Genomic DNA, 24823 nt, shown 5'->3' with positions numbered 1-24823 from the left:
CAGCCTGACTCCAGCACACATTCTTAAACACTGCTTCTGCCTGCTAGCTGTGATGATTATTAATATTAATGCTGCAAATTCTCATCCTGAAAGACGATGAAATAGGATTACAGATTTGTGGGATCCCCTCATTTACCATCTCTGCCTCATCCCAGACTGCATCAATCCTTGAACTTCACCCTAGAAAAATTCTAAGACTATAAGGGGCCCGTGTGCTTATTAACTGTCCCTGTGCTGCCTACTGCGTGAATTTAATTATAGGCTCACAGCTTAGGAAGAACTTTCTCCTCAAACAGGCAATCTCCAGAGAGAGCAAAGGAGGAGCATGATAAAACTATAACAATGTTTATAACATTGAGAGAAAAATAATTATTCTCAGAAAAACAATGAGAGAGAGGGAGAGGAAGAAGACAAAGAGGGAGAGAGCAAGAATCAATGCAGAGCAGTCCCTTCCAAGGATGTGGGGATAAAACCAAGCTACACTGTCTGCCCCTCTAACCGTCTTACTCATCCAGCTTCCAGAAGACCATGAAGAGTGACAAGACTGTGGATTTCTCTAATCAGGGAAGTCTGTCCCCAAATAGCTCATGGCCAAACTATGAGCCACTGAAAAGAACTGACCCAGCTTAGAGAAGGTTAGAGACTCTTTTCCCACAAGACCAGGCATCAGTCTCCAGCACTCAAAAGGTAAAAGGATTTAAGCCTCTGGATTTGCCACCTGAGTCCTGGGACTGAAGAAGGCCCAGACCTGGGTCCAAGAGGGAGGTGGCAGAAAAACAGGCCCTGGACTGCAGCCCTAGGCTAGCAAGGACTACCAGGAGCTGGGGACCCAAGTTTTCCCCAAGCCCGTGATGCTGTTGTGCTGGAGCCAAGATTAGCTCTAACACTGCTCTCTTCAGAACCAAGCCCAGCATAAACCTGTCTTTGCCAGGCACCTGCAACTAGGCAGTCACAAAGGGTCTTCAGAGTCACCAGCTCCCCAGAAACAACTCAGAACTCCTCCACCTCCTGCTGCTTTCTAGCAGTTTGAAGCTTTTATTATGTTCTGGGATGAACGGGGGGGGGGATGTGTGGGGAGGTGTCCTCCCCTCCACACTCTCTCCATCCCTACATCACATACAAACTAAGAGATGCTCAGAGGTTACTGCTTTAATACAGGACTCAGATCCTGAAACCTATCCATGAAATTGCAGTGAAATCTGAGCAAAGGAATACAATGGGAGTTCCTCAAAAGGTTTTAGTTTGTTTATAGATTTGGGATCCACATAGAAAAAAATCAGTATTAAATAAATCTGATCCTATCAGTCTTTTTTTTATTATTAATCTCCTTAAATATTTTTAAACAGTAGATCCCCTTTAAATCTAGGTAAGTGTTGCCTCACTTCAAAAGTTGGCAAAATCCTTGATCAGACTTAACTGAAGCCTGGTTGTTTACAAAGAGATACCACAGTCTGGAATAGGTCAGAAATATCTCTAGGATTGGAAGATATTTGATTTTTTTTTAATTTTAATTTTTTTCGGATGTACATCATATTTCGAATTCTGTATACCACCTGAATTCTGTATACCATCATGTTCACCACCTGAACACTAATTATAGGGCATCCCCTCACATGTGACCCTAATCATCCCTTTTCCCTCCCTCCTCCCACCTTCAAGTGTGTGCTCTAGACCCAGGCTGCCTGGTTTGAATCCTGGCTTCACTAGTGATCTGCTACCTGACCATGGGTGAATTTCTTAACCCTCTATGCCCTAGTGTTCTCACTTGTCAAACGGAAATATTGAGTGCTTCCCTCATTGAGTTGTGATGAGGTTAAATGAGTTCATCAAGAAATCATAATTCCTTAATAAGTGTCCACATGATCAACTGTTACATAGCTGAAAGCCTTCCCAACTTGAGTTAGCTGAGGATGAGAGGGAAAGTGACCCCTCCACGCATGCTCAAACTAGTCAGAATATGCTGTCTAAGGGGAGGTTTGATCACAGAGCCAGAGCTGGCCCCCAAATTGAGGCAGAGTCAATCCTCTACGCCTATCTTTGCCCCATAATCAGAAGCCCCACAGTAGGATGCAGGAAACCTGTCAGATTCAGCCTGTGCTAAGAGCAGTCACTGCCAGTGAACCTGGGGAATCATCTGTAGTTTTTTTTGTCCAGGTTTATCTAGTTGGTTGAGGATTGAGAAAGAGCAGTGTTTTCTTTTATCATGAGGTGAGCATGTTTCTCAGCAAGGAACAATCAAACTCAAAGAGGGCATTGGTGTGATAAGAACTCAAGACAGATGCCCACCCAAGGCCATTATGTTGTAAGAGGGAGGATGAGCAAAGGCCTTGAGGTAACTCTCACCTCTCAGGTTGTAGAAAGACCTGGAGGGTAGCTGCCTGCCCTACCCAGAGACGGTTCAGTGTGCCTGGAGGCAGAAACACTGGTGTGGGCTCGTGGTGTGAGGCTTGGTTCTCCGTCTCCTCACCCGGGCCCCAGCTTTGACATCCTAGTCCTGGCACTCACCATAGCTGCAGAGCTTGTGTCTCCTCTCATCTGTTCCCCTGTGTGTGAAAAGCATTTTTTCTGTGTCAGTAAAGACCAGTACTTTATAATCCTCCTGGTGGAGGGAGGGAAATAACAGGCCTTCTGGGATCTGGGTGCAAATCCGAGAGATTTTCATAGTTGAACTTCCTGAGCCCCCTGAGTGCTGGGCTAGGCATCTCTGGGACTTGGAAGGAAGCATTGGGTAGTGCATCCTGATGATTTTTCATAGGGGGCACCAGAAGGATACTGCACTGAGGGACCCTATACTGAGCACCTGCTCTTCCCAAAGAGCCAGCCCCATGAATTATCTGGTGACAGATGGAGGCAGATGAGGACCAAGAGGATGATTCTGGACTGGGACATACTCTGTCCTTTTGGGGCAACAGAGGCCGTGAGGAATTTCCATTTCCAGGGAGAATGAGTATAAGCTCTCTCCAAATTCTGCTGAAGAGAAATCAGGCAGTGTAACCAAAGAGACGAGTGTGTTAGGAGAAGAGAAGTTCTCTCTCTAACTTTATGTCTGTACGTAGAGAATGAAGGTGGTTGAGAAAAAGCTATAATGATGAAGCAATATCCCTCTCCTGGTAATACCCTCGGTGCTCATACATCGAGTATGACGCAGTAGAAAAGCTATGATCTATTTCTGGATCTGTCACTTATTAACTGTGTGATAATGAGCAAATTACTTTAACTCCTTGAGCCTTTTATGCTTCACTTGTAAACTGGGAATAATTGTTAGAATTATATTAGAAATTCTAATATATATTAGAAAGTGAAGGCACTCAGAAAAGAACCTGGCTCATCCTATATGTTCCACACATCCTCCCTTTCCTTTCCAGTAGGAAATTGAGAACAGGCTTCAGTAATTGGTCTGGACTCCTCTGTGTTGCCCATCCACATGTCACACATCCTCCACCACTCATAGTCAGAGTTTTTAATTTTTTTAAAAAAACCTTTTTATTTGGGGATAAATTTAGATTTACAGAAAAGTTACAGAGATAGTATAGAGAGTTTTCTGTATATCCTTCACCCAGTTTTCTTAATGATAATATTGTACACAAACATGGTACATTTGTCAAAACTAAGGAATTAATATTGGTACATTACTATTAACTAGAGTCCAGATTTTATTGGGTTTCACCAGTTTTTCCACTAGTGTCCGTCTCGTGTTCCGGGATCCAATGCAGGGGACCACACTGCAGTTAGTCATCATATCTCCTTAGTCTCTTCTGGTCTGTGACAATTTCTCAGTCTTTTTGGTTTTCACGACCTTGAGGTCATTGAAGAATATTGGTCAGTAATTTTGTAGAAGATGAGAGCCTTTAATTCACTAACTTCAACCATCTCTTCTTCCTTTCTCTCCCACACAGAGAGGAGGACAATGTAGAGGTGATGGGCTACACTGAAGGATGTCCTGGCTCTTATTTATTCCACTCCAGGTCCCAGCGTGTCCTGCAGGGTAGAGAACAGGAGAATTCAAGGTTCCATCTGCTTGAGGCTGTAGGGGAGGAAGACATTTCCTCTTCCCAAATGTGGGTTCGTCTGGCCGGAGAATGAATTAAATTCACATGAGACAGAATAGCAAGAGAAAATTAAACAAAGCTTTATGAGGAACCATGGCCTGGGGCCTTTCTTCCCAAAGGAAGAAAGGGCACCAAAGAAGTGGGGTGCACAGAGTGGTTATATACCCCCAAACAGGGTGTTTCACATGTGATTGAAATGACCCTCCCACAATAGTCACAAGATTGCCCTGTCGGCACAGTGCTTGATGGACACAGCAGGTAATGGTCTGCTATCTCGGTGGGCGTAGCAGGAGGCAAATCTATTGTCTGGAGCTGGGCCGTCACAGGTGAGCGCAGCAATCAGTTCCTTGCCTAAGGAAAGATGCTTAATCCTTAAAGAAAAGCCAACATTGGGAGGGGGAGGGAAGTCAGTTACAGGAGGTTACCAGAGAAGCACAATAAAATGCAGATTGTAAGTCCTTGCCTTTGGTATTGATTAAGAGTTTCTGGAGAGAAGGTCATCTCCTTTCTTCTTCCTGGTACAGAGAGGGAGGTACCTTTTACAGATAGAGATTTACCTTACAAATGTAAATGTGTCCTAAGGAAGGGCAAGTTCCATTCCTCAGAGCCTCCTTCCCTGTCCCAGTTTATCAAAAGCAATCAACCTCAAATAATCCTGATGCCAAAGAGACATATCTTGGGGTGGCCAATTTCAGGTCCATACAAGGCCATTAGCAGTTCCTGAGGTTTTCTAGGTGGTTCTTCCAAACATGAGACCAACCTCGGTCCTCCATGGGCTGCACCCCAATATAAGCATTCCCATACCTATCACATACCCCTTTTATCATTCATTAAAATTGTAGAAATTTTTCAGTTTCTTATATTTCAGTCTCCAAAGGTAAAGAGAGAATTTTTAATGGATTTTTAACTGTTTTGTTGAAATACTAACATCTCTCTGATGAAATCTTTCCTTTAGTTTTTCTAGAATCTCATTCTGGAACGCTTTCTTTGCCTTAAAACTAAGAAATATGACCGATATCTGGTCATCTCTCAAAACTGGGGTGGGAGAGAATGATAAATGGAAGTGGACCGGTGAAGCCTAAAACCAATTCTGTGTGCTCATGAGAGACTGCTCCCATTCTACTGTCGACGAAAATAATCCATAACCAATCTGTAAATGAAAATTTGGGTGAGTTTATTCTGAGCTGAAATCTGAGGATTATAACCCTGGGGAGTCTTTCCACAAAGGAACAGAGCACTCCAAAGAAGTGGGAGTACATAGGGCAGTTATATACCCTCAAAGAGGGTGTTTCACATATGATTGAAATGTCCCTCCCACAATAGTCACAAGATTGCCCTGTCGGCACAGCGCTTGATGGACACAGCAGGTAGTGGGTCTGCTATCTTCGTGGGCGTAGCAGGAGGCAAGTCTATTGTCTCGAGCTGGGTGGTCACAGGTGAGCGTAGCAATCAGTTTCTAGCCTAAGGAAAGATGCTTAATCCTTAAGGAGACGCCAATGTTGGGAGGTGGAGGGAAGTTGCACCTTTATCTCAAGGGCCTTTTGCTCTTGCCATAGGGAATCTCTAAAGCATATATACAATGCATGCTCAATGGCCTCGGTCAGGCCCTTTTGGAAAGACAAGGTCAGGCCGAATTAGGTTTACACCTCATATATTCCAATATATCCTATTACTTGCCATTTTTATTTGACACTACTCATTCTAAAAATCTACGTTATCCAATCATCTTTGAATTGGCTCACAAAATTGGGGTTCCTTTATTCATCGTGGTTCACCTAGAGATTAATCAGGGACCAGTCCTCTTCTCTAGTAGCTTATGCCTCTAAAAGAGAATAAAGCATGTATAAAAACTAAACTGGTACATTGTTCTCTACTTGAATATATGAGAGAAATAGGGAAGGTGTTATACAAAAGAGGATGATGTTTGAGTTGAGACTTTGAGGACAGGTTGATCTTAAATACATAGAAATAAAAGGCTTGCCGGGATTACAGTTAAGATCATTGTATATGGAATCAGAGTTTAAACTCCTTATTATTAAGCTAGGCACCCAGTACGAAGTACCTAGACTATAAATTCATCAGCATCCACTCTATAAAATTGAGATGATAAGACTGTCTAGAGGGGTGTAAATGAGATGATATATATTGTAGGGGTCTGGAATTGGCCACCCCAACGTATGTCTCTTTGGCATGATTATTTGAGGCTAGCTCCTTTGCAGACAGGAAAGCAACTGAAAAGTAGAATTTACATATGCTTTGTAAGAGACATTGACATTGTAAAGGAACTCTCCATCTGTAAAGATGTCTCTAGAAACTCTTAATCAATGGGGAAGGCAAGGACTTAAATCTGCATTTGTTTATTGTGCTTGTCTGATAGCCTCCTGAGACTGACTTCCCTCCCCCTCCCAACGTTGGCATTTCCTTCAGGATTAAGCATCTTTTCTTAGGCTAGGAACTGATTGCTGCGCTCACCTGTGACCACCCAGCTCGAGACAATAGAATTGCCTCCTGCTCCGCCCACCGAGATAGCAGACCCACTATCTGCTGTGTCCATCAAGCACTGTGCCGACAGGGCAATCTTGTGATTATTGCAGGAGGGACATTTCAATCATATGTGAAACATCCTGTTTGGGGGTATATAACCACTCTGTGCACCCCACTTCTTCGGTGCCCTTTCTTCCTTCGGGAAGAAAGTCCCCGGGCCATGGTTCCTCATAAAGCTTTGTTTAATTTTCTCTTGCTATTCTGTCTCATGTGAATTTAATTCGTTCTCCGGCCAGATGAACCCACTTTGGATAGAGGAAATGTCTTCCTCTCCTACAATATAAAACACTGTTCTGGTCATTTGCATGTTTGCTCTCAAATTTATTCCTTCCCCCTTTTCACTTCAAGAGGTTAATCCCCGAATGCTGGGTTTCCCAGGCTCCCTTGTGATCTGGTTTCTAACTGGGTTTAGACATTGTAAATATTGGAGGAAGACTGACCAGGTCCTCTAGATGAGCCTAAGGTAAGATTAAATTAGTGGCCTTTATTCAGTTGACAATGAGATTAAGAAAAAAGAGAAGTGAGGCAATTAGAGTTGGGGGAAAGGGAAGTGAGGCAGGAAAAAATGTAAAACAATGCAATGCATTCTCACACTGGATAATGATTCATAATGAGTTTTGAGAAGACAAGCAGATCCCTCAGCCAGTGGGTTTACTCATCAGAAGAGTTGCAAGGAGGAGACTCAAGCTGAAGTAGTTTATAGGAGAGAAAGGAGAGGAGTTTATTTGTCCCACTCTCTTCTATTTCCCATTTCTCATTGGTCAACGTTCCCCTCATGGGGAAGGAACTCCCTGCACTTTTTGCTTATGTCATTTGCCTATAATGGCTGCTCAGAAACCTGGATCCATGACCTGCAGTGTGGCGCTTCATCCAAATCCAAAAATATGTTTATGGAGTGGTGACTGACACTGGTAGGGTGCTGACTAAGAAAATAAGAGGGGTTCAAGAGAATCTGAGATGGTGCACCAAATTAGTGTCTAATACATATACCCTGAAAGGCAAGGGTGAAGGAAAATCTTCCTAATGGATAGAACTTGAAGCAAGTGGTTGTCCACTTTGAAAGAAAAGATGAATTGATGTATATTTTATATATATATATATATATATATATATATATATATATATATATATCCCTTAACTGTGTCTAACAGGTTGGCTTGTAGGTCAGAGGCTGAACATAAACAAGATTGAAAGATTGATAACAGAGTTATGGGTAGAAGTATGCGTTGAACCTCTAGGAAAGGGTTCAGAATGTGACAATATTTTTGTCCCATGTGAATACCCACCAGAGGACATACATGCAGAGAGGGTAATCAGGTAGATAAGATGACCCATCCTGTGGATGTTGATCAGCCTCTGCCCTAGTCACCTGTTGCTTGTTCAATGGGTTCACGTGCAAGTGTCCATATCAGAAAAACAGATAAGCCTTTGTGAGGGGAAATCCATGTTCATGTATAGCTTCTATTCCCGCTACTATGGACATTTTTAGACAAGAGGCCAAATCTGAGCCTTATTTTCCACTATTTCTAGGAGAGTCTAGATAGTCTTCTAGTGGCACATTAGTTACATTGAACCAGTAGCAATTTATCTTCACAAAATAGGTAATATTCCAGAGACAAATTTGTTTTCCCATCTACCTTGCTTCTGCCAGCATCATCGTTTTTAAATTTACACCATAGGTGATCCCAAAAACTTCACTTGCAACCAAGGAACTGATTTTACAATCAAAGAACACAGATAATGGGATTGCACTGTAGAATGCCTTGGTCTTACAATGTGTACCATCAGCCAGGAAAAGCTGGCCAAAAAACTATGAGATGCCCTGCTGAAGGCTCAGGTATGGCACTGGTTTGGAAACCCAACCCTATGGGATAGGAAGGTTGTCCCATAAATTCTGGTACATGCTTAAAACTGGCAACTAATATATGGTGGCCTTTGGATTCACATCCAGTAAATACACACTCTTCAGAGAATCAAGAGGGGAGGTGGAAGTGGCCCCTGTTGCCATCAAACTAGTCACTCATTAACAGAACATTTTCTATCCATCCTCCAGCACAGGGCTCAGCCCTGTTTGGAGGGTCTAGTAAAGAAGAGAGAAGCCCTCCCACCATAGTAAGCAAACTTGGTTCTAACAGACTGGAATTTGCAATTATCCCCTGGCTCTTTGAGGCTTCTTAAGCCACTGAAGAAATGGGCAGTCCCCTGGCTGGAAGGACTTACCCCCTAATACCAAGGAGAACTTGGGTTGCTGGTACATAATGGAGGTGAGGAGGGACTATGCCTAAAACCAAAATATACATTGGACAGATTCCTAGTTATCCCTTACATTGTTCGATAACAATGGCCAGTGCATTAAAGACAGGAACATTAAGGACGCCGATCATTCGGGAATGAAGATTTGGGTCAACTCATGGGGAAAAGAACACTGAAGTACCAAAGTCCTGGGGGGGCTGTGAGGGGAACTTGGAATGAGGGGCAACTTAGGTCTTACGGCCAATTACCAAGGTGGGGGCTGTGGCAGCTATGCATATGTCATGTTAATTGATCTGTGTGCATATAATTGAACATATACCAAAGCAACCCTGTCATTGACATATTAATATCCTTATTTAATAGATGAGAAAATTGAAGCTCAGAAAGGTGGCACAAAGCTAGTAAACAGCAAGGTTAGCATTGAATCCATGGCTGCAATATCATGAGACCTACGCTCTTTTCTACTCCCGACAGTGGCTTACTCCACGCCTGCAGGCAACAACAGAGGGTCTGCAGTGATGTGAAGAAGAGTCATTTTCAGAGTGTCTGCAAATTCACGTACAGGTCTCTTCTTCCCTTTTTTTTTTTTTTTTTTTTTTTTCTGTTTCCTCTTTGCTTTCTGGCACTACGTTCCTGGAAACAAATCTTAGTACAGCGGCAGCCTTTCACTAAGCAAATTCTCTTAAAAACAGAACTGGAGATTTTTCAAAGAAACATAAAGTGTTTTTAGGTTCCCTAAACGTATAGAAAATATCAAGCAAAGTTCAACTGATGTTTTTACTTTAAGCTATACAGAGACAAAAAGACAATGTCTGAGTTGGAAGGAATTGAGAATTCCTCTAGCCTTCTCAGCCTTCCCCTTTTTTCTTTCCTCCTCTACATCTTATGACCACATGCCTACCAGCTGTGCCTACAGCCCCTATTGAACCGACAGTGCAGCCTGTTATCTCTGGGCTGTCACTAAAATGAAGGTCTTCCCTGGGTCTTTAACTCTCATGCACCCGTGCTAACTATGTCACTTCAAGCAAGTCATGTCACTCCAGCCTCAGTGTCCTGTCCTGTAATATGAATTTAATAACCCCTAAATTGCTAAATTGTTGTGTGGCTTAAATAATATAACTTGACATGGCAGCATCATTCACAATAGCCAAAACGTGGAAGCCACCCAAGTGTCCATCGAGAGATGAATGGATAAACAAACTGTATATACATACAATGGAATATTATTCAGCCTTAAAAAGGAAGGAAATCCTGCCACATGCTACAATATGGATGAATCTTGAGGATCTTATGTTGAGTGAAATAAGCCAGTTACAAAAGGACAAATACTGTAGGATTCTACTTACATGAGGCACCTACAGTAGCCAAATTCCTAGAGACAGAAAACAGAGTGGTGGCGCCAAGAGTAAAGGTTGGGGTGGGGGGGGCACGCAGGGCGGGGATGAGGAGTTATTGTTTAATGGGTAACAGGGTTTCAGTTTGGCAAGACAAAAAAAGTTCTGTGAATGAGGGAGTGGTGATGGTCTCACAACAATATGAATGTATTTAATGCCACTGAACTATACACTGAAAAATAGTTAAGATGGTAAATTTTATGTATATTTTACCACAACTTTAAAAAAAAAAATCATAATAATAACCTGCTGAAATCCCTAGCTCAGTGACAAGTGCAGAGTTGGTGCTCAGTAAACGTCACTTCCCTTCCTATCACTCACTGCTGTGACACCTGCCTTGGGGTCACGCGGAATAAACCTCTCACTCCCTGATGTTAAAAGAATATCAAGTCTCCTGAACAGGAACTGTTTCTGGAAGTAGGAAGCAGACGGTGGCACGTGAGGGCGAGCTCCAGGCAAGTTTCTCTCTACCCAAACCTCCTTAAGAGCAGCTCCCACAGGTGGGCACAGCACGTAGGTGTGGGGTGATGACCAGCGTCTGAGCAGTGTGACTCCTCCACCTAGCAGAGGGGATATTTTACTGTATTAGATAATGAGGACATGGGAGGGAACGCAAAGCAAGGACGAAATGCTGCGGAGCTGTCGGTCAGTGCCAGCCTCCAAGAAACGCCAGCCTGGGGCGTCAGAAGCTTCTAACACCTGCTGCCCCGACTCTTCCTTCTCTCCTCCTCCGCCCCTCCCTCCCCCGCTGCCTTCTGTTTACCTCCCTCCCATTGCTCCTCCCACTCTCCTCCCCTTTTGCCTCGCTCCTTTCAGACTCGCCTGACAGGAAATCGAAAGTGAAATAAGGAACCGGCTGCCAGCTGCCGAGTCCCCTGAAAAGGTGAGTGAACGGAGCTAGACTGAGGTCCCCCAGCCCACCCTGGGGGCCATTTCTCCCCTGCCCCAGATCTGAAGAGCCCCTCCTAACCAGTCCCCACCCCTAGAGGCTTCCGTCTCAGTTTTCCCTTCGCCGTCGCTCTCAACCCAGGCCCAGCGGTTCTTCCTGTGCTGGCCAGCTCTCTGCGAGGAGCTGGGCTGGGAACAGGACTTCCAAAGTCACCGAGGAAAAAGTAGGTCTGCCCTGCTGCTGGCGCCTGAGCTGGGATGAGGGGCGAATTGCTGGTTGAAACTGTGAGACACAGGATGGGAACCTAGCTCAGAGGATGGTCCAGGGTAGCACAGTGTGGGGCAGGTCTGCAGTCCTTGAGACTCCTATCCCTAAAAGTCCCCCTCTGGAGATGAGAGCAGCAGGGCTGTTCAGGATGTTAGAAATGTATGGATCTCAGGCCGCCTGGTGGCGCAGTGGTTAAGTGTGCACATGGCACTGTGTGGCAAGCCATGCTGTGGTAGGCGTCCCACATATAAAGTAGAGGAAGATGGGCACGGATGTTAGCTCAGGGCCAGGCTTCCTCAGCAAAAAGAGGAGGATTGACAGCAGTTAGCTCAGGGCTAATCTTCCTCAAAAAAAAAAAAAAGTATGGGTCTCTGCCCTGGAGGAAAGGAAGACAGGTACCAGGTTGGGAGTAGCTGAGAAAGAGCCCAGGAAGTGCTCTACCACATTCATGTGTGTGTATACTCACATACGCATATACATGTGTGTGTATATATATATACACACAATGTTTTGGTCAACAATGGACTGCATATATGATGGTGGTCCCATAAGGTAAGTACCATGTAGCTTAGGTGTGTAGTAGGCTATACCATCTAGGTTTGTGTAAGTACACTCTGATTGCAAAATGAAGAAATAGCCTGAGTACATTTCTTAGAACATATTCCTGTCGTTAAGCGATGCATGAGTGTATACTTATAAGAATATATAAGAATATAAATATTTATATATATATATATTCATATAACATATATTTAGCTCCTGTGATCATTGCAAAGATTAATGAAGATATATGCCAAGCCCCTTCTCTGGCACAAGGAAGGTGCATGGTAAATGGTCGCTATTATTATGATTAACTTCTCTGCAAAGTGGAGTACCAGCGGCCTGAGATGGGAGAAGATGGACAGGAAAAGCCTGGGTACTGAGGGTTTAAGCAGAGATGGACATGATGAAAGAAAAATTGTAAACATCTTTATCTCTGAGGTTCCCAACAATTTTCACTGTCTCTTTGGGGGAGTCACTTTCCCCTTCTGCCTGACTGGGTCAATGGCCCAGACTATGGACGAGAAGCTCTTGTTATTCAGGTTAATGTTCTTGTCTTTTCTTGTTTTCAGCCCCTCCAGTTCACTCTCCCTCATGTTTTCCTTTGAGTTATTTTGTCTTCCTCACACAACCCTTCTCATCCCCTCCTTTCCATTTCTCCTCTCCCCTCTAGGCCACCATTAGGTCTCCACAGTGCTGCTTAATAGGAACGTTACCGCTATGGCCTCTGCAATGCCTTTGGAAATGATGTGGGAGGAGGTCACGTGCCCTATCTGCCTGGATCCCACAGTGGAGCCTATGAGCATTGAATGTGGCCACAGCTTCTGCCACGAATGCATCTCTGAGGTCGGGAAAAATGTGGGCAGCATCTGTCCTGTGTGCCGGCACAAATTCATGCTCAGGAACCTCCGGCCCAATCGGCAGCTAGCCAACATGGTGGACAGCCTTAGAAAAATCAGCCAGGGTGCCAAGGAGGGCACACAGGGGGAGAGGTGTGAGGTGCATGGGGAGAGACTTCACCTATACTGTGAGGAAGATGGGAAGGTCCTTTGCTTGGTGTGTTCCCAGTCCCGGAAACACCGTGACCACTCCACGGTTCCTATTGAGGAGGCTGCTCAGGAGTACCAGGTAAGGCCTTAACATGGAGGCATAAACAGGTAGAAAGGAGATGGGGCCCTGATGAGTGCTTTGTTCCCCAGAGCCAGGGATGGGAGAGAGTCATCTGTAGAGTTGAGGGGTTAGAGAAAGGGAGGGAGTCTCCTGCCTTCCATGTCTAATTTAAGGGGGAAAATGAAGGCTCAGCACAACCTTCTCATTCCCCAGGAACAGGGGATGTGCTTCGGGAAAATGCTGCAAGCTTCATGTTTCCTTGTGGCCTCCTGGTTAATTAGGAATGAGTAGTGCCCCCACCCCAACAGTGTAGCTCTATTTTGTAAGCAACATCAGGCTTTTTCCAAAATCTCCCCATCCACAGGATTCCTACCCCAATCAGACTCCACCCCTCCCTCCTCCTCTGCACTCTGGCTTTTCTAAGAACTAGGATAATCTTCCCCTACCTCGTGCCCCCCATCCTACTTCTTGGTCTGATTGGCATTAACTTGCTGTCTTTCTCTGTAGGAGAAGCTCCAGCTGGCATTAGGAAAACTGAGAACAAAGCAGGAGTTGGCTGAGAAGTTAGAAGTGGATGTTGCAACAAAGAGAGCAGATTGGAAGGCAAGAGTCACATCCTGAAGGGAATCTTAGAAGCCTGGGCAGGGACCAGGGTCCTGGACTCAAGAAAGCCCTAACGTTAGCTCTGCCTGTCTGAGGAGTGATAGAGTCAGTATATCTCACTGTCCAAGAACCAGCCATCCTCTAGGTCTCTTGATAGAAGGGAATGAAAAGGATGGAGCTCAAAGAGATCCCAATCTGACACAAAGATGGAGACTCTCAGGAGAAGGTGCTGAGGGACAAGCCGTACGCTAAAGCTCCTGCTCCTTGAGCCCAGTCTTAGGGGATGACAGCACCAGTGCCTCACCATCTGAGACAGAAGTATCCCAGGAGAGAGGCCCAAAGCTATGCCTGTCAGGAAATGACAAGGGCTGTGAGGAACAGACGTAAGGGAACCACCAAGGCCTGAGGTAGGAAAACCAGCCTGCCCAGGTGGTTACTTGATTGTGTCCAGATCACTGGTCCAAAGTTAAATGGGGAACTAAAGCTTGTTCTGCTCCAGTTATTTGGAGGTGAGGTAGGTCAGGGATTAGAGAAGAGTGGAAGGAGCTCATGGCCAATAGATACAAGAAGAGGAAGATTTGGGACTGGGGCAGGATGAGTCAGGCCATGGTGGCAAAAGGGGTCATCCTTTGTCATCAGGTGACCCTCTAGTCACTAGCAGGAGAGGTCAGTAAAGAATATCCCAAGACCCCCTTTCCCCAGGACTTAGGAACAGTTTTGTGAGCCTGTCTTTGTGAGGTGGTTGCAGGTGAGGACAGGTGTTACTCTCTCAGTAACTCACTGAGATATGAAGACAAAGGGGCACATCTGGTCAGTGAATGGCTTTTGAAAGAGGTTAAGGAAAGTCTCTGATAGCATAGCTGTGGTTGTGGGGCAACTACAGAGTGCCCCCCACCAATCCCATTCCCCTCTTAGGCCCAGAAGCCTCACCCGCCTACCTCCCTGGTAAAATTGTGTGTGTGTATTTATTCCCAGAAAGAGCTAGAATGTTGAGTGTACAGGGAATAGAAATAGGTATGGACACCTCCATTCCTGAAACTTGTGAGATTTTGATAAAAACCACCTCTCTCTTTCCATTGACACTGAAGAGGAAGGTTGAGATGCACAAACTGAGGATTCACGCAGAGTTTATGCAGCAGAAAAACTTCCTGGCTGAAGAGGAACAGAGGCAATTGCAGAAACTGGAGAAGGATGAGAGGGAACAGCTGAGAGTCCTTGGGGAGACGGAGGCCAAGCTGGCCCAGCAGAGCCAGGCCTTGCAGGAGCTGATCTCGGAGCTGGAGAGGAGGAGTCGGGGCTCAGCACTGGAGCTGCTGCAGGTGAGACCTGGGGACAATCCCCGCTCTGAGATTCAAGGAGTATCTGAAAAAAGCCAGAGCTCTCTGGGGCTACCATCAGAGCAAATAGAAATCCAGTCGCTGGAATTTTCTTAAATAAATCAAACTGGAATTTGGACCCATGAGTGGTTTGCATTCAAGGCATGGACAGGTACAGATTTAGGAGAGAATATTCCATACGGCAGTTAAAAGAAAAGGACATCCCTAGTAAGTGCCTGTTCCAACATGTACTGGCTTTGTGACCTTGAGAAAGTCCCTTAATCTGAGTATCAGATTTCTCATATGTTACATGGATGTTATAAATTACATATCTTGAAGGATTTTTATAAGGATGAAATGAGAGAATCCATGAAGGCTCTTAGGTGAGTGTTGGGCCATGGGAAGATTTTCATAAACGTGATGTAACTAGAAACACTGAACTGAAAATTAACAGACGGTAGCCCAGCCCCAGCCCTGCCACCAATTCTCTCCGTCACCCTAAGTTATTTTCCTTTCCCAGACCTAATTCCTCCATTTGTGAAACAAGGAGCAGGGAGTGGGCTAAATAATAAGGGTTTCTCAAACTTGAGTCATAAATGTGTCATCTTTACAATTTCTGCTACTTCTATGAACTACCCAAATGACTTTAGCATGTTCCTTTTCTTTAAATTGTCTCACTCTTTTACCTGAATAAATTTATTTTAAAAGGAAATTTGCCCTAAGCAATAGTAGCCAAGAAATCATGTGTTATGTCACTGATATTTTTTCTGATTTATTTCATAACAATAATAATAACTACAAATTCTTAAATAGCACATATTACGTGCCAGGCATTAATCCCTCATGCCATGAGATGGGTGCTGCCATCATCCTCACTTCATAAATGAGAAAACCAAGGCACAGACATGTTGAGACTTTAGTGAGAGACTAAAGCTAAATAACCTGACCAAGTTCACCCAAATAGTAAGAGGTATAGCTAAGATTAAAATAAGTACATACCTATTTTTTAAAAATTCATCAATGTTTGTTCTACTTGACATCTCACATCCACTCATGTGTTTGCCTCACTTGGGGAAATTATGGACTAGACAGTCTCAAAAGTCCCCTCTACTGTAATACCCTATGGTTCCCCTTTTCCCACACCTTTTCACTTTCTCCCAGTCAGAGGTGGTCATGAAGCCATTTTCTTTCTGGTTTATGCAAAGCTTGACTGGATTGGCTTGATTTGGCAGGCTCTCTCCTTCCCATTGTCTAAATCTTGCTTGTGCCTAACATGGAGCCGAGCTTTCTAGTGTACTTTTGACTGGGCCTAGGAGCCTGCCAGTTCCCATGTAAGGGCTCCTGACCCCTGAAACAGAATATTCTCAAATGATTTGATTTCACCTACATTACGGGGCAACATCAACTACAGCACAGGACAGAACTTGAACTAACCAGCCTTTCCTCCCCAAACCACTCAAGCCCACAAATGGGAGAGAGCAATTTCTGTGCATCCTGACTCGGCCATTCTTTCTCTGTGACTGTCTCTGGGCCTCAGCCAGGCTGAGCTATTTGCCTCTTTCTACTCTCTTCTGCTGCCTCGCCCCAAGAATCTAGTTTTTCTAATTTGTTTTCTGAGTTAAGAGTCCTTAACCTGATCATCCTTCCCCTAGTATAGGTCACACCCCATGCTGGGTTTCTGGTTACCCCACAAGCATCCACACATCCCTTCTGCTCCAAGTTGGTCAGAATGTCTTTCGGGCCTTGGCCCAGAGGAGCGGGGTAGAGCAGTGTCCTGTGGACCTGAGGGTGGCATTGCATCACCCACAGGCCTGAAGTGTCAATGGTAAACCAGTGACTCCAGAACTTACTCTCTGTCTCTCTTCTCCTCAGGAAGTGAAAAGTGTCCTGGAAAGGTAAGGAGGAGTTTTCTTTGTTAGAGGAAGGGTGGCAGGAAGCATGGATACCTGTGAGAAAGGTTATTGAGTTAGAAAAACAGGCACTGAGGCTTTCCCCATACTTCTTACTCTCAAAGACCCAGTCCTCCATAAAATATTTTCTGGTCTCAGAAGGCTAATGAATGGACATCTCAGTTGGTGAGTTGCCCAAAGTAATTGGACTATAACATCTTCACAAAGTGAAGCCATGACAAACAGACAAATTCTGGGAAGATCTGAGTCTACAGCCTGCTGGGACTCCTTTAAAAAGAATCTAACCAGTGACAGACCTCCCATAAAGAGTCATGAGTAAGACCCATGGCATGGGCAAGACTCCTTGAGGTCCCTTACAGAAGTGATTCAGCCTATCTCAGATGCCTTGCCTGTAAAATGAAATGGGAAGTGCTTGTGTGGTGACCTCAGGCTTGGAGAGGAGATACAGACTATCCACATGCTGCAGAGGCCCATGTAGCCAGGAAGGCCTGGATAGGAACTAAATCCCACCTCCTTTTGCCTCCCACCCCCAGGGATCCTAATATAGGAGGTGTTGGTAAATTTGCATTGAATTAAATTATCAGTCATCCACAAGGGAGGTTATAGTGTTAGGTTTCAGGGAGGACGGGGTGGGAGTTGGGGATGGATCTCTAACTCTATTTTCCCCCAGGAGTGAGTCCTGGGACCTGAAAAAGCTGGACATTGCCTCCCCAGAACTGAGGACTGTGTGCTGCGTGCCAGGGCTGAAGAGGATGCTGAGGTCGTATGGAGGTAAGGCAAGCGCCAGGAGTGTGGGACTGGCCTGCTGGGGAGCAAAAAGGGATAACAAAGGTGCAGAGTACGTCCCAGGGTTGGGAAGAGATGGCAGGTTAGAACAGGTGGGACAAGGATGGAGATAGGGAAGGTAGTACCCCCAAAGGTCAGGGCAAGGGCTGGAGCTGGCTAGGGGGTCATTTCCTTACATAGAGAGGTTGAGAGTCATCCCCATGCCCCCACAGACACAGGGTTACTGACTCCTCACACTGTCCTGGCCTGACTGTGTTCTTCTCTCTGCAGTACACATCACTCTGGACTCACACACAGCCAATCCGTGGCTCGTCCTTTCAAAGGATCGGAGAAACGTGAGGCTTGGAAACACCCAGGAGAAAGTGCCTGAAAATGAGGAGAGATTTGATACTTATCCCATGGTCCTGGGTGCCCAGCACTTCCACTCTGGAAAATTTTACTGGGAGGTAGATGTGACGGGAAAGGAGGCCTGGGACCTGGGGGTTTGTAGAGACTCTGTGCAGAGGAAGGGGCACTTTGTGCTTAGCCCAGAGAATGGTTTCTGGGCAATTTGGCTATGGAACAAACAAAAATATGAGGCTGGCACCTACCCCCAGACTCCCCTCCACCTTCAGGTGCCTCCATGCCAAGTTGGGATCTTCCTGGACTGTGAGGCCGCCACTGTCTCCTTCTACAACATTACTGACCATGGCTCCCTCATCTACACCTTCTCTGAATGTGCCTTCACTGGATCTCTGCGGCCCTTCTTTAATCCTGGTTTCAACGATGGAGGAAAAAATGCAGCCCCTCTAACCCTCTGTCCACTAAGGTTGGATTGGTAGGGATCCACTTGCTGTTGAGAGCTCTCTCTGGATACCGACACCCTCTCTGTTGGTACCCCTTCTCAACCCCTGACCCTGCCTCATTTGCCCCTGGATTCTGAACCGCCTTTGTCTCTCCAGAGGTGTCAGGATACCAGCAAGCAGACTTTGGCAAGGAGGTCACTGAAAGCCTGTGTCAAAAGACCTTCAACATCAATATTCCTGCCCTGGTTTGCTTTATGATTCCCTCCATGAAGCAAACTACTTATATTTGGCTCAAACTCATCCAGACCAACCAAAACATGTTTCTGTCTTCTTCATGTGACTCAAGTTTTGTTTTCTCCTCTCCATCGCTAGGCCTTTGCTCAGATCTCCATTATATATCTTGCATGGTTTGCAGAAGGACTTCCTAAATAAATTGGGCCTCAATCTATCCCATTCAGTCCTTGTTCTCGTACACATCTGGGAGTATCTTTCCACCATACGCACATCCGATCATAAGTGGCTCCACACTGCCTATAGAAAAACAGCCATACTTTTTAAATAAAGGCTGAATTATGCATGCCTTAGATTGCCATGTTAAATATCCAGCCTGCTGTGCCTCCCCTATTCCCACCATTATCTCCCAATTGTATCTTGTTGATAGTGGAGTTGGTTAAAGAGCATATCAATCTAAATGGTGTGATGATATTCTGATGTGTCAACCTGGCTAAGGTATAAGCCCCCAGGTTTTCAATCACACACCCATCTAGATGTTGCTGTGAGGTATTTTGTAGATGTTATTAAAGTCTATAATCATTAGACTTTAAGTAAGGGAGATTGAATTAGGCCCACCCAGCTTATCTAGGACAATCCAGGGAAGGGCTCTAAGAGCAGACCTGAGGCTTCCACCTGTGAATAGCTGCTTCAGCTCCTGCCCGAGAGTTGCAGCTTGCCCTTCCTGATGGCCTGCCTCAGATTTAGGACTTGCCTCGCCAGCCCCTACAATTGTGTAACCGTATTCCTTGCAATAAATCTCTTAATATTTACCTCCTGCTAGTTCTGCTTCTCCAGTTGAACCCGGATTGGTATGAAGGCCAGGACTAAGGTAACAGCATCACTTGGTGACAGCAAACGCTTTCTTGAGTTTAAGCTTTTAAGATTGGAACAATGAAGCTCTACACCTGAGCAATAGTAGGGTGTGGAAGAGCCATATCCTTCCAGGAACCCTGATTCCTTATTTAAAATAGAATCTCAGGTTGCCCTCAGTATGTATAAACTTAAATGCTCTCACTTCTCAAAATCCGAATACCTTGGCATGTCGGGTTACCCTGATACTTGAGGATGCACATTACGCAGATGACAAATTACCATCCCCTTGGTCTCTACCAAAAGAAATTAAGTAGTGGAGATTTCACAGTATCTCAACTTTTATCCCCACCAGTAATTTCTAACAGATGATTTAGGACCACCCTGCCTGTCACACAAAAATTCTCCTGAGAAATGAGGGAAGACTCTGCCAGCACCAATTCCAATTTCAATTAATATTATCCTTTAAAATGCGAATAAGGCCTGTTGAATTTTGTCATCTTTGATTCCAAAACTTCTTTTGAATTAGAAGAGGCAGAAATTAATATACTAAAACTTTAAAGATAAACAAGCTAAGGCAAAAAGAAGTTATATTTATTCACTGCTTACTCTGTCATGCATATTCAAGATCCTGTTTATATTTTTTTAGTTTTATTGCAGCCATATGATAAAAGTATAATCAAGAAATTTAAAGATTATGGTGAGCCCCCTTTTTTTAATTTATGAAACTTTTATATTTTAAATTGTTTTCAGCTTTATTGTGTATAATTGACAAATAAAAATGATATATATGTAAGATGTAGTTTAAATATATAATATATATATATATATAGTTTGTGAAATGATTGCCACAATCAAGCTAATTAGCACATCCATCACCTCACATAGTTACCTTTTGTGTGTGTGGTGAGAACACTTAAGATCAACTCTTACCAAATTCCAAGTATACGATATAATATTACTAACTGTAGTCACTGTACTGTACATTAGATCCTCAGGACTTACTCATCTTATAACTGAAAGTTTGTACCCTTTGACCAACATCTTCCTATTTCCCCCACCCCTGTGCCCTTGCCAACCACCATTCTACTCTCTACTCCCATGTAGTAGACTTCTTTAGATTCCACATATATGAGCAATCATGCACTGTTTGTCTTTCTCCGTCTGGCTTATTGCACTTAGTATAATGTCCTTCAGGTTAATCTATATTTTCACAAATGGCAAGATGTCCTTCTTTTTATAACTGAATAATATTCTGTTGTACATATGTACCAAATTTTCTTTCTTTCTCACAGCTTTATTGAGATATAATTGACATAACATTTCGTAAGTTTAAGGTGTACAATATAATGATTTGATGTACCTATATATTGTAAAATGATCACCACAATAAGGTTAGTTAACACATCCATCACCTTACAGTTATATGTGTGTGTGAGCTGGGGCGGCGGGGGGGGTGAGAACTTAGAAGATCTACTCTCTTAGTGACTTTCAAATATACAATACAGTATTACTAACTATAGTCATCGCATTGTACATTACATTCCCAGAACTTATTCATCTTATAACTGGAAGTTTGTACCCTTTGACCACCTTCACCCATTTCCCCCACCTCCTGCCCCTTGCCTCCAGGCAACAGTATTTGTCTTTCTCTGACTTATTTCATTTATCATAACGCCCCCAAGGTTCACCCATGTTGTCACAAGTGGCAGGATTTCCTTCTTGTTTGTGGCTAAATAGTATTCCATTATATACATCACATTTTCTTTATCCATTTACTGTCGATGGACACTTAAGTTGTTTCCATGTCTTGATTATTGTGAATAATGCTGCAATGTACATGGAAGCACAGATATCTTCCTCTTCAAGATTCTGATATCAATTCCTTTGAATATATATCCCAAAGTGGGATTGCTGGATCATGTGGTAGTTCAATTTTTAATTTTTTGAGGAAACTTTATGCTGTCTTCTATAGTTGCTGCATCAATTTACATTCCCACCAATAGTGCAGAAGGGTTCACTTTCCTCCACATCCTTGCCGGCACTTAGTTGTCTTTTTGATAATAGCCATTCTAACAGGTGTGAGGTAATATCTCACTGTGGTTTTGATTTGCGATGTTATTTCCTTCATAATTAGCGATGTTAAGAACCTTTTCATATACCTGTTGGCCATTTGTATGTCATTTTTGAAAAATGTCTCTTCAGGTCCTTTGCCCATTTTTTAATCAGGTTTTTGTTTTGTTTTGTTTTGTTTTTTGCTATTGAGTCGTATAGGTTCCTTATATTTTTTGGATATTAACCCCTTACCAAATGTATGATTTGCAAATATTTTCTCCCATTCCATAGGTTGCCTTTTCGTTTTGTTGATGATTTCCTTTGCTGTGCAGAAGCTTTTTAGTTTGCTGTAGTCCCACTTGTTTATTTTGCTTTTATTACTTGTGCTTTTGGTGTGATATCCAAAAGAATCATTACCAAGACAAATGTCAAGGAGCTTTTCCCTGTGTTTTCTTCTAGGAGTTTTACAGTTTCAGGTCTTATTAAGTCATTAATTCATTTCTAGTTAATTTTTATATATGGTGTAAGATGAATCCAATTTCTTTTGCATGTGGACAAAAGACTATCATTTTGTATTCTTTGACACCCTCATCAAAGATTAGTTGACCTTATATGCATGAGTTTATTTCTGTGCTCTCTATATTCTGTTCCGTTGGTCCCATTTCTAATACAAAGCGGTTTTCTTTTTACTATCGATTGCATATATGATTAAATTAACATATATTCTTTCTAGCTGTTTTAACTACAACGTCCCAGATAAGTTCATTATAGGAAATAATTCTCATTGTTCAATATGATTTAGCCTGGTTTGATGATAGGGACCCTATACATGTGCTAAGAAGAGTCTCTAAGAGAATAAGTAACTTCCCCAAGGTCAAACACATCATTTTTGGTGAAGCCAGGATTCAAATCTAATTCTGATCCAAAAACTCTTTTCTAAATACTACTTTTCTCAAGGTAACATGGCAGTCTATCAAAATCATGACAAATCACTTTGTTCACAGTCAGCAGAACCCTTAGTTCATAAATCTACAAAGTGGGCAAAGAAAATGTGAGAGCCTACATTGGTAAACATACCACCTGATCAGTCACACAAACTCAGCAGTGTTTCCACTATGAAGACAAAGTACTCACCACACGTTCTCGAATCTGCCTGGTCTTGACCCCATAAATGATGGGGTTCAGCATGGGGGGGGCTAACATGCAGACATTGGCCAATAGAATGTGAGTATGGAGAGGAACATGTTGCCCAAACCGCTGGGTAATTATAGTAAAAATGCCAGGCAAGTAGAACATGGAAATGACCCCAAGGTGGGAGCCACACGTGCCCAGGGCCTTTTGCCGAGCTCCTCGGGATGGAAGGCGGAAGACTGCATTGAGGATGAGGGTGTAGGAAACCAAGATGAGCAGGGCATCTAGCACTACAGTAGAGAGAAGGACAGACAAGCCATACCAGACATTGACACGAATATCAGCACAAGCAAACTTGGCAACAGCCATGTGCTCACAGTAGGTATGTGGTAGCACATTGCTACGGCAGAAAGGCAGTCTCTTCACCAAGAACACATCTGGGAGTATCACAGAGAAGCTTCTCAGGACCACAGCCAAGCCAACTTTTATGATTACTGTATGACTGAGCACTGTGCTATAGTGCAGTGGGTCACAGATGGCCACATAGCGGTCAAATGCCATGGCCAACAGAATCCCTGATTCAGCAATGAAGGTGGCATGGATGAAGAAGATTTGGGTGACACAGCCATCAAGGGAGATCTCCCCAGCGTGGAACCAGAATATGGCCAGGGCTTTGGGCACAGTGGTAGTGGACAGGATCAGGTCAGCCACAGCCAGCATGCAGAGAAAGAGGTACATGGGTTCATGGAGGCTGCGTTCAGTGATGATGATGAAGACAAGGAGGCTATTCCCAAGGACAGCAACAAGGTAGGAAATAAAGAATGGGAGAGAGATCCATGTATGCTGGTCTTCCAGGCCAGGAATGCCCAGAAGAATGAAGAGCGAGTGACTGGTACCAGTGTGGTTGGGGGTTGCCATGCCCAGAACAAAACACCTGAGTGTTGGTGTATAGGATTTGGCAGTCACCTCTTCTCTCTTCCAAAAAAGGTGAATAGAGTTGGAGTAGGGGAGGTTTTTCTACTGGATGAGCAGTGATAGCATCCTGGTCAGGAAGTCAGGAAACATGGGTTAGAACATCTTGCCATTCACCTACTTGCTATGTGATCTCAGTACAATTACTTCCTTGCTCTGGGTCTCTCTCTTATCACTTTAAAACTTAAGTTGGGGAGAAGGTGGATTAGATCATCTGTAAAAGAGTTGTTCCAGCTCTTTAACACCATAGATCTTAGTCTTGGGTTGTTGTAAACAGTTAAGAGCTGTGAATAACCGATCCTGCAGGTTCCACTTTGACCATCAGAATGTGATCTGCATCTCAAAAGGAAAATGGTAACTGAGCTGACTAGCAATTTAACAAACCTCACTGAGCACCTCCCATGGCTTCTGGAGGACCTACTTGGGAGGAGACAGAAAATTAAGCAAAATATCTATCTATATAACACAGATAATGAGGAGAAAAATTTAAACACAGGGAGCTGTGGAAACACGGTGAGCTTCCTAGGAATTCAGAAAAAGTTTTCTCAAAGTGCCACCCTGAGTTGAACCTCGAAGAATAAGTAATAGCTTGCCATGTAAAGTTATGTGAAGAGGGAAGACCATGAGAAAAGTCACAGAGATTGAAAGGACACAGAGTTTGGAGGAAAATTATGATGATTCAGGGTTACCACAGCAAAGAGGACATGGTAGAAAATAATGCCAGGCAGTAAGGGAGGGGCCAAATCACTGAGGTCTTTGAGCGCTACTCTGGGGAGTTTAAAATTTATGTTGAGCAAGAAGAGACACTGACGGATTTGTAATAAGAGAATGGCATGGTAAAGTTAGCATTTTAGGTAGCTCCCTCTTGCAGTGTTGTGGAAGACGGGTAGGGAAGGGAGGAGGAGGGTTGGAGAATGGAGACAGAGATCAGTCAGGAGGGCTCTGTGCTAAGGACTGCATGGACGCTACCTCAGTCACCACAGTGTGAGATAACTGGTCATTTCCCCCATTTTACTGATAGGTGAGCCAACAGAGCTTCGAGAGTTTAAATAGTTCCCCCATGCAAAGTCGCCTGGCTAGTAAATGGTGGAGCTAGAATTTGGCTGCCCATACCATCCTTTGAATCACTGCATGGC

At 44.0% G+C, this 24823-nt stretch overlaps 2 protein-coding genes across 5 annotated transcripts; one reads left to right on the top strand and one right to left on the bottom strand.

Moving 5' to 3' along the window:
• The first annotated feature begins 10659 nt into the window (after positions 1-10659).
• Positions 10660-19489, top strand: TRIM21 (tripartite motif containing 21). Of its 4 annotated transcripts, none has more exons than XM_008523552.2 (7): positions 10660-11123; positions 12610-13064; positions 13554-13649; positions 14738-14968; positions 16838-16860; positions 17546-17646; positions 17932-19489. In XM_008523552.2, the coding sequence occupies exons 2-7, from the start codon at positions 12657-12659 to the stop codon at positions 18480-18482; spliced, it is 1410 nt and encodes a 469-aa protein (XP_008521774.1). In that variant the 5' UTR covers positions 10660-11123; positions 12610-12656; the 3' UTR covers positions 18483-19489. The 4 variants fall into 4 exon arrangements, with proteins under 4 accessions (XP_008521774.1, XP_070480289.1, XP_070480288.1 ...); XM_070624187.1 differs by having other exon boundaries at positions 11072-11352; XM_070624188.1 differs by lacking the exon at positions 13554-13649 and having other exon boundaries at positions 10895-11123.
• A 3208-nt stretch (positions 19490-22697) lies between these two features.
• LOC103553105 (olfactory receptor 52B4-like) lies at positions 22698-23633 on the bottom strand. The gene has a single exon (XM_070626691.1). It carries the CDS (start codon positions 23631-23633, stop codon positions 22698-22700), a length of 936 nt encoding a protein of 311 aa, XP_070482792.1.
• Positions 23634-24823: the final 1190 nt, after the last annotated feature.

The sequence above is a fragment of the Equus przewalskii genome, chromosome 6, assembly GCF_037783145.1.
Source record: "Equus przewalskii isolate Varuska chromosome 6, EquPr2, whole genome shotgun sequence".
Lineage (NCBI taxonomy): Eukaryota > Metazoa > Chordata > Mammalia > Perissodactyla > Equidae > Equus > Equus przewalskii.
The sequence above is the reverse complement of the archived record's forward strand: the minus strand, read 5'-3'. Positions and strand labels throughout refer to the sequence as shown.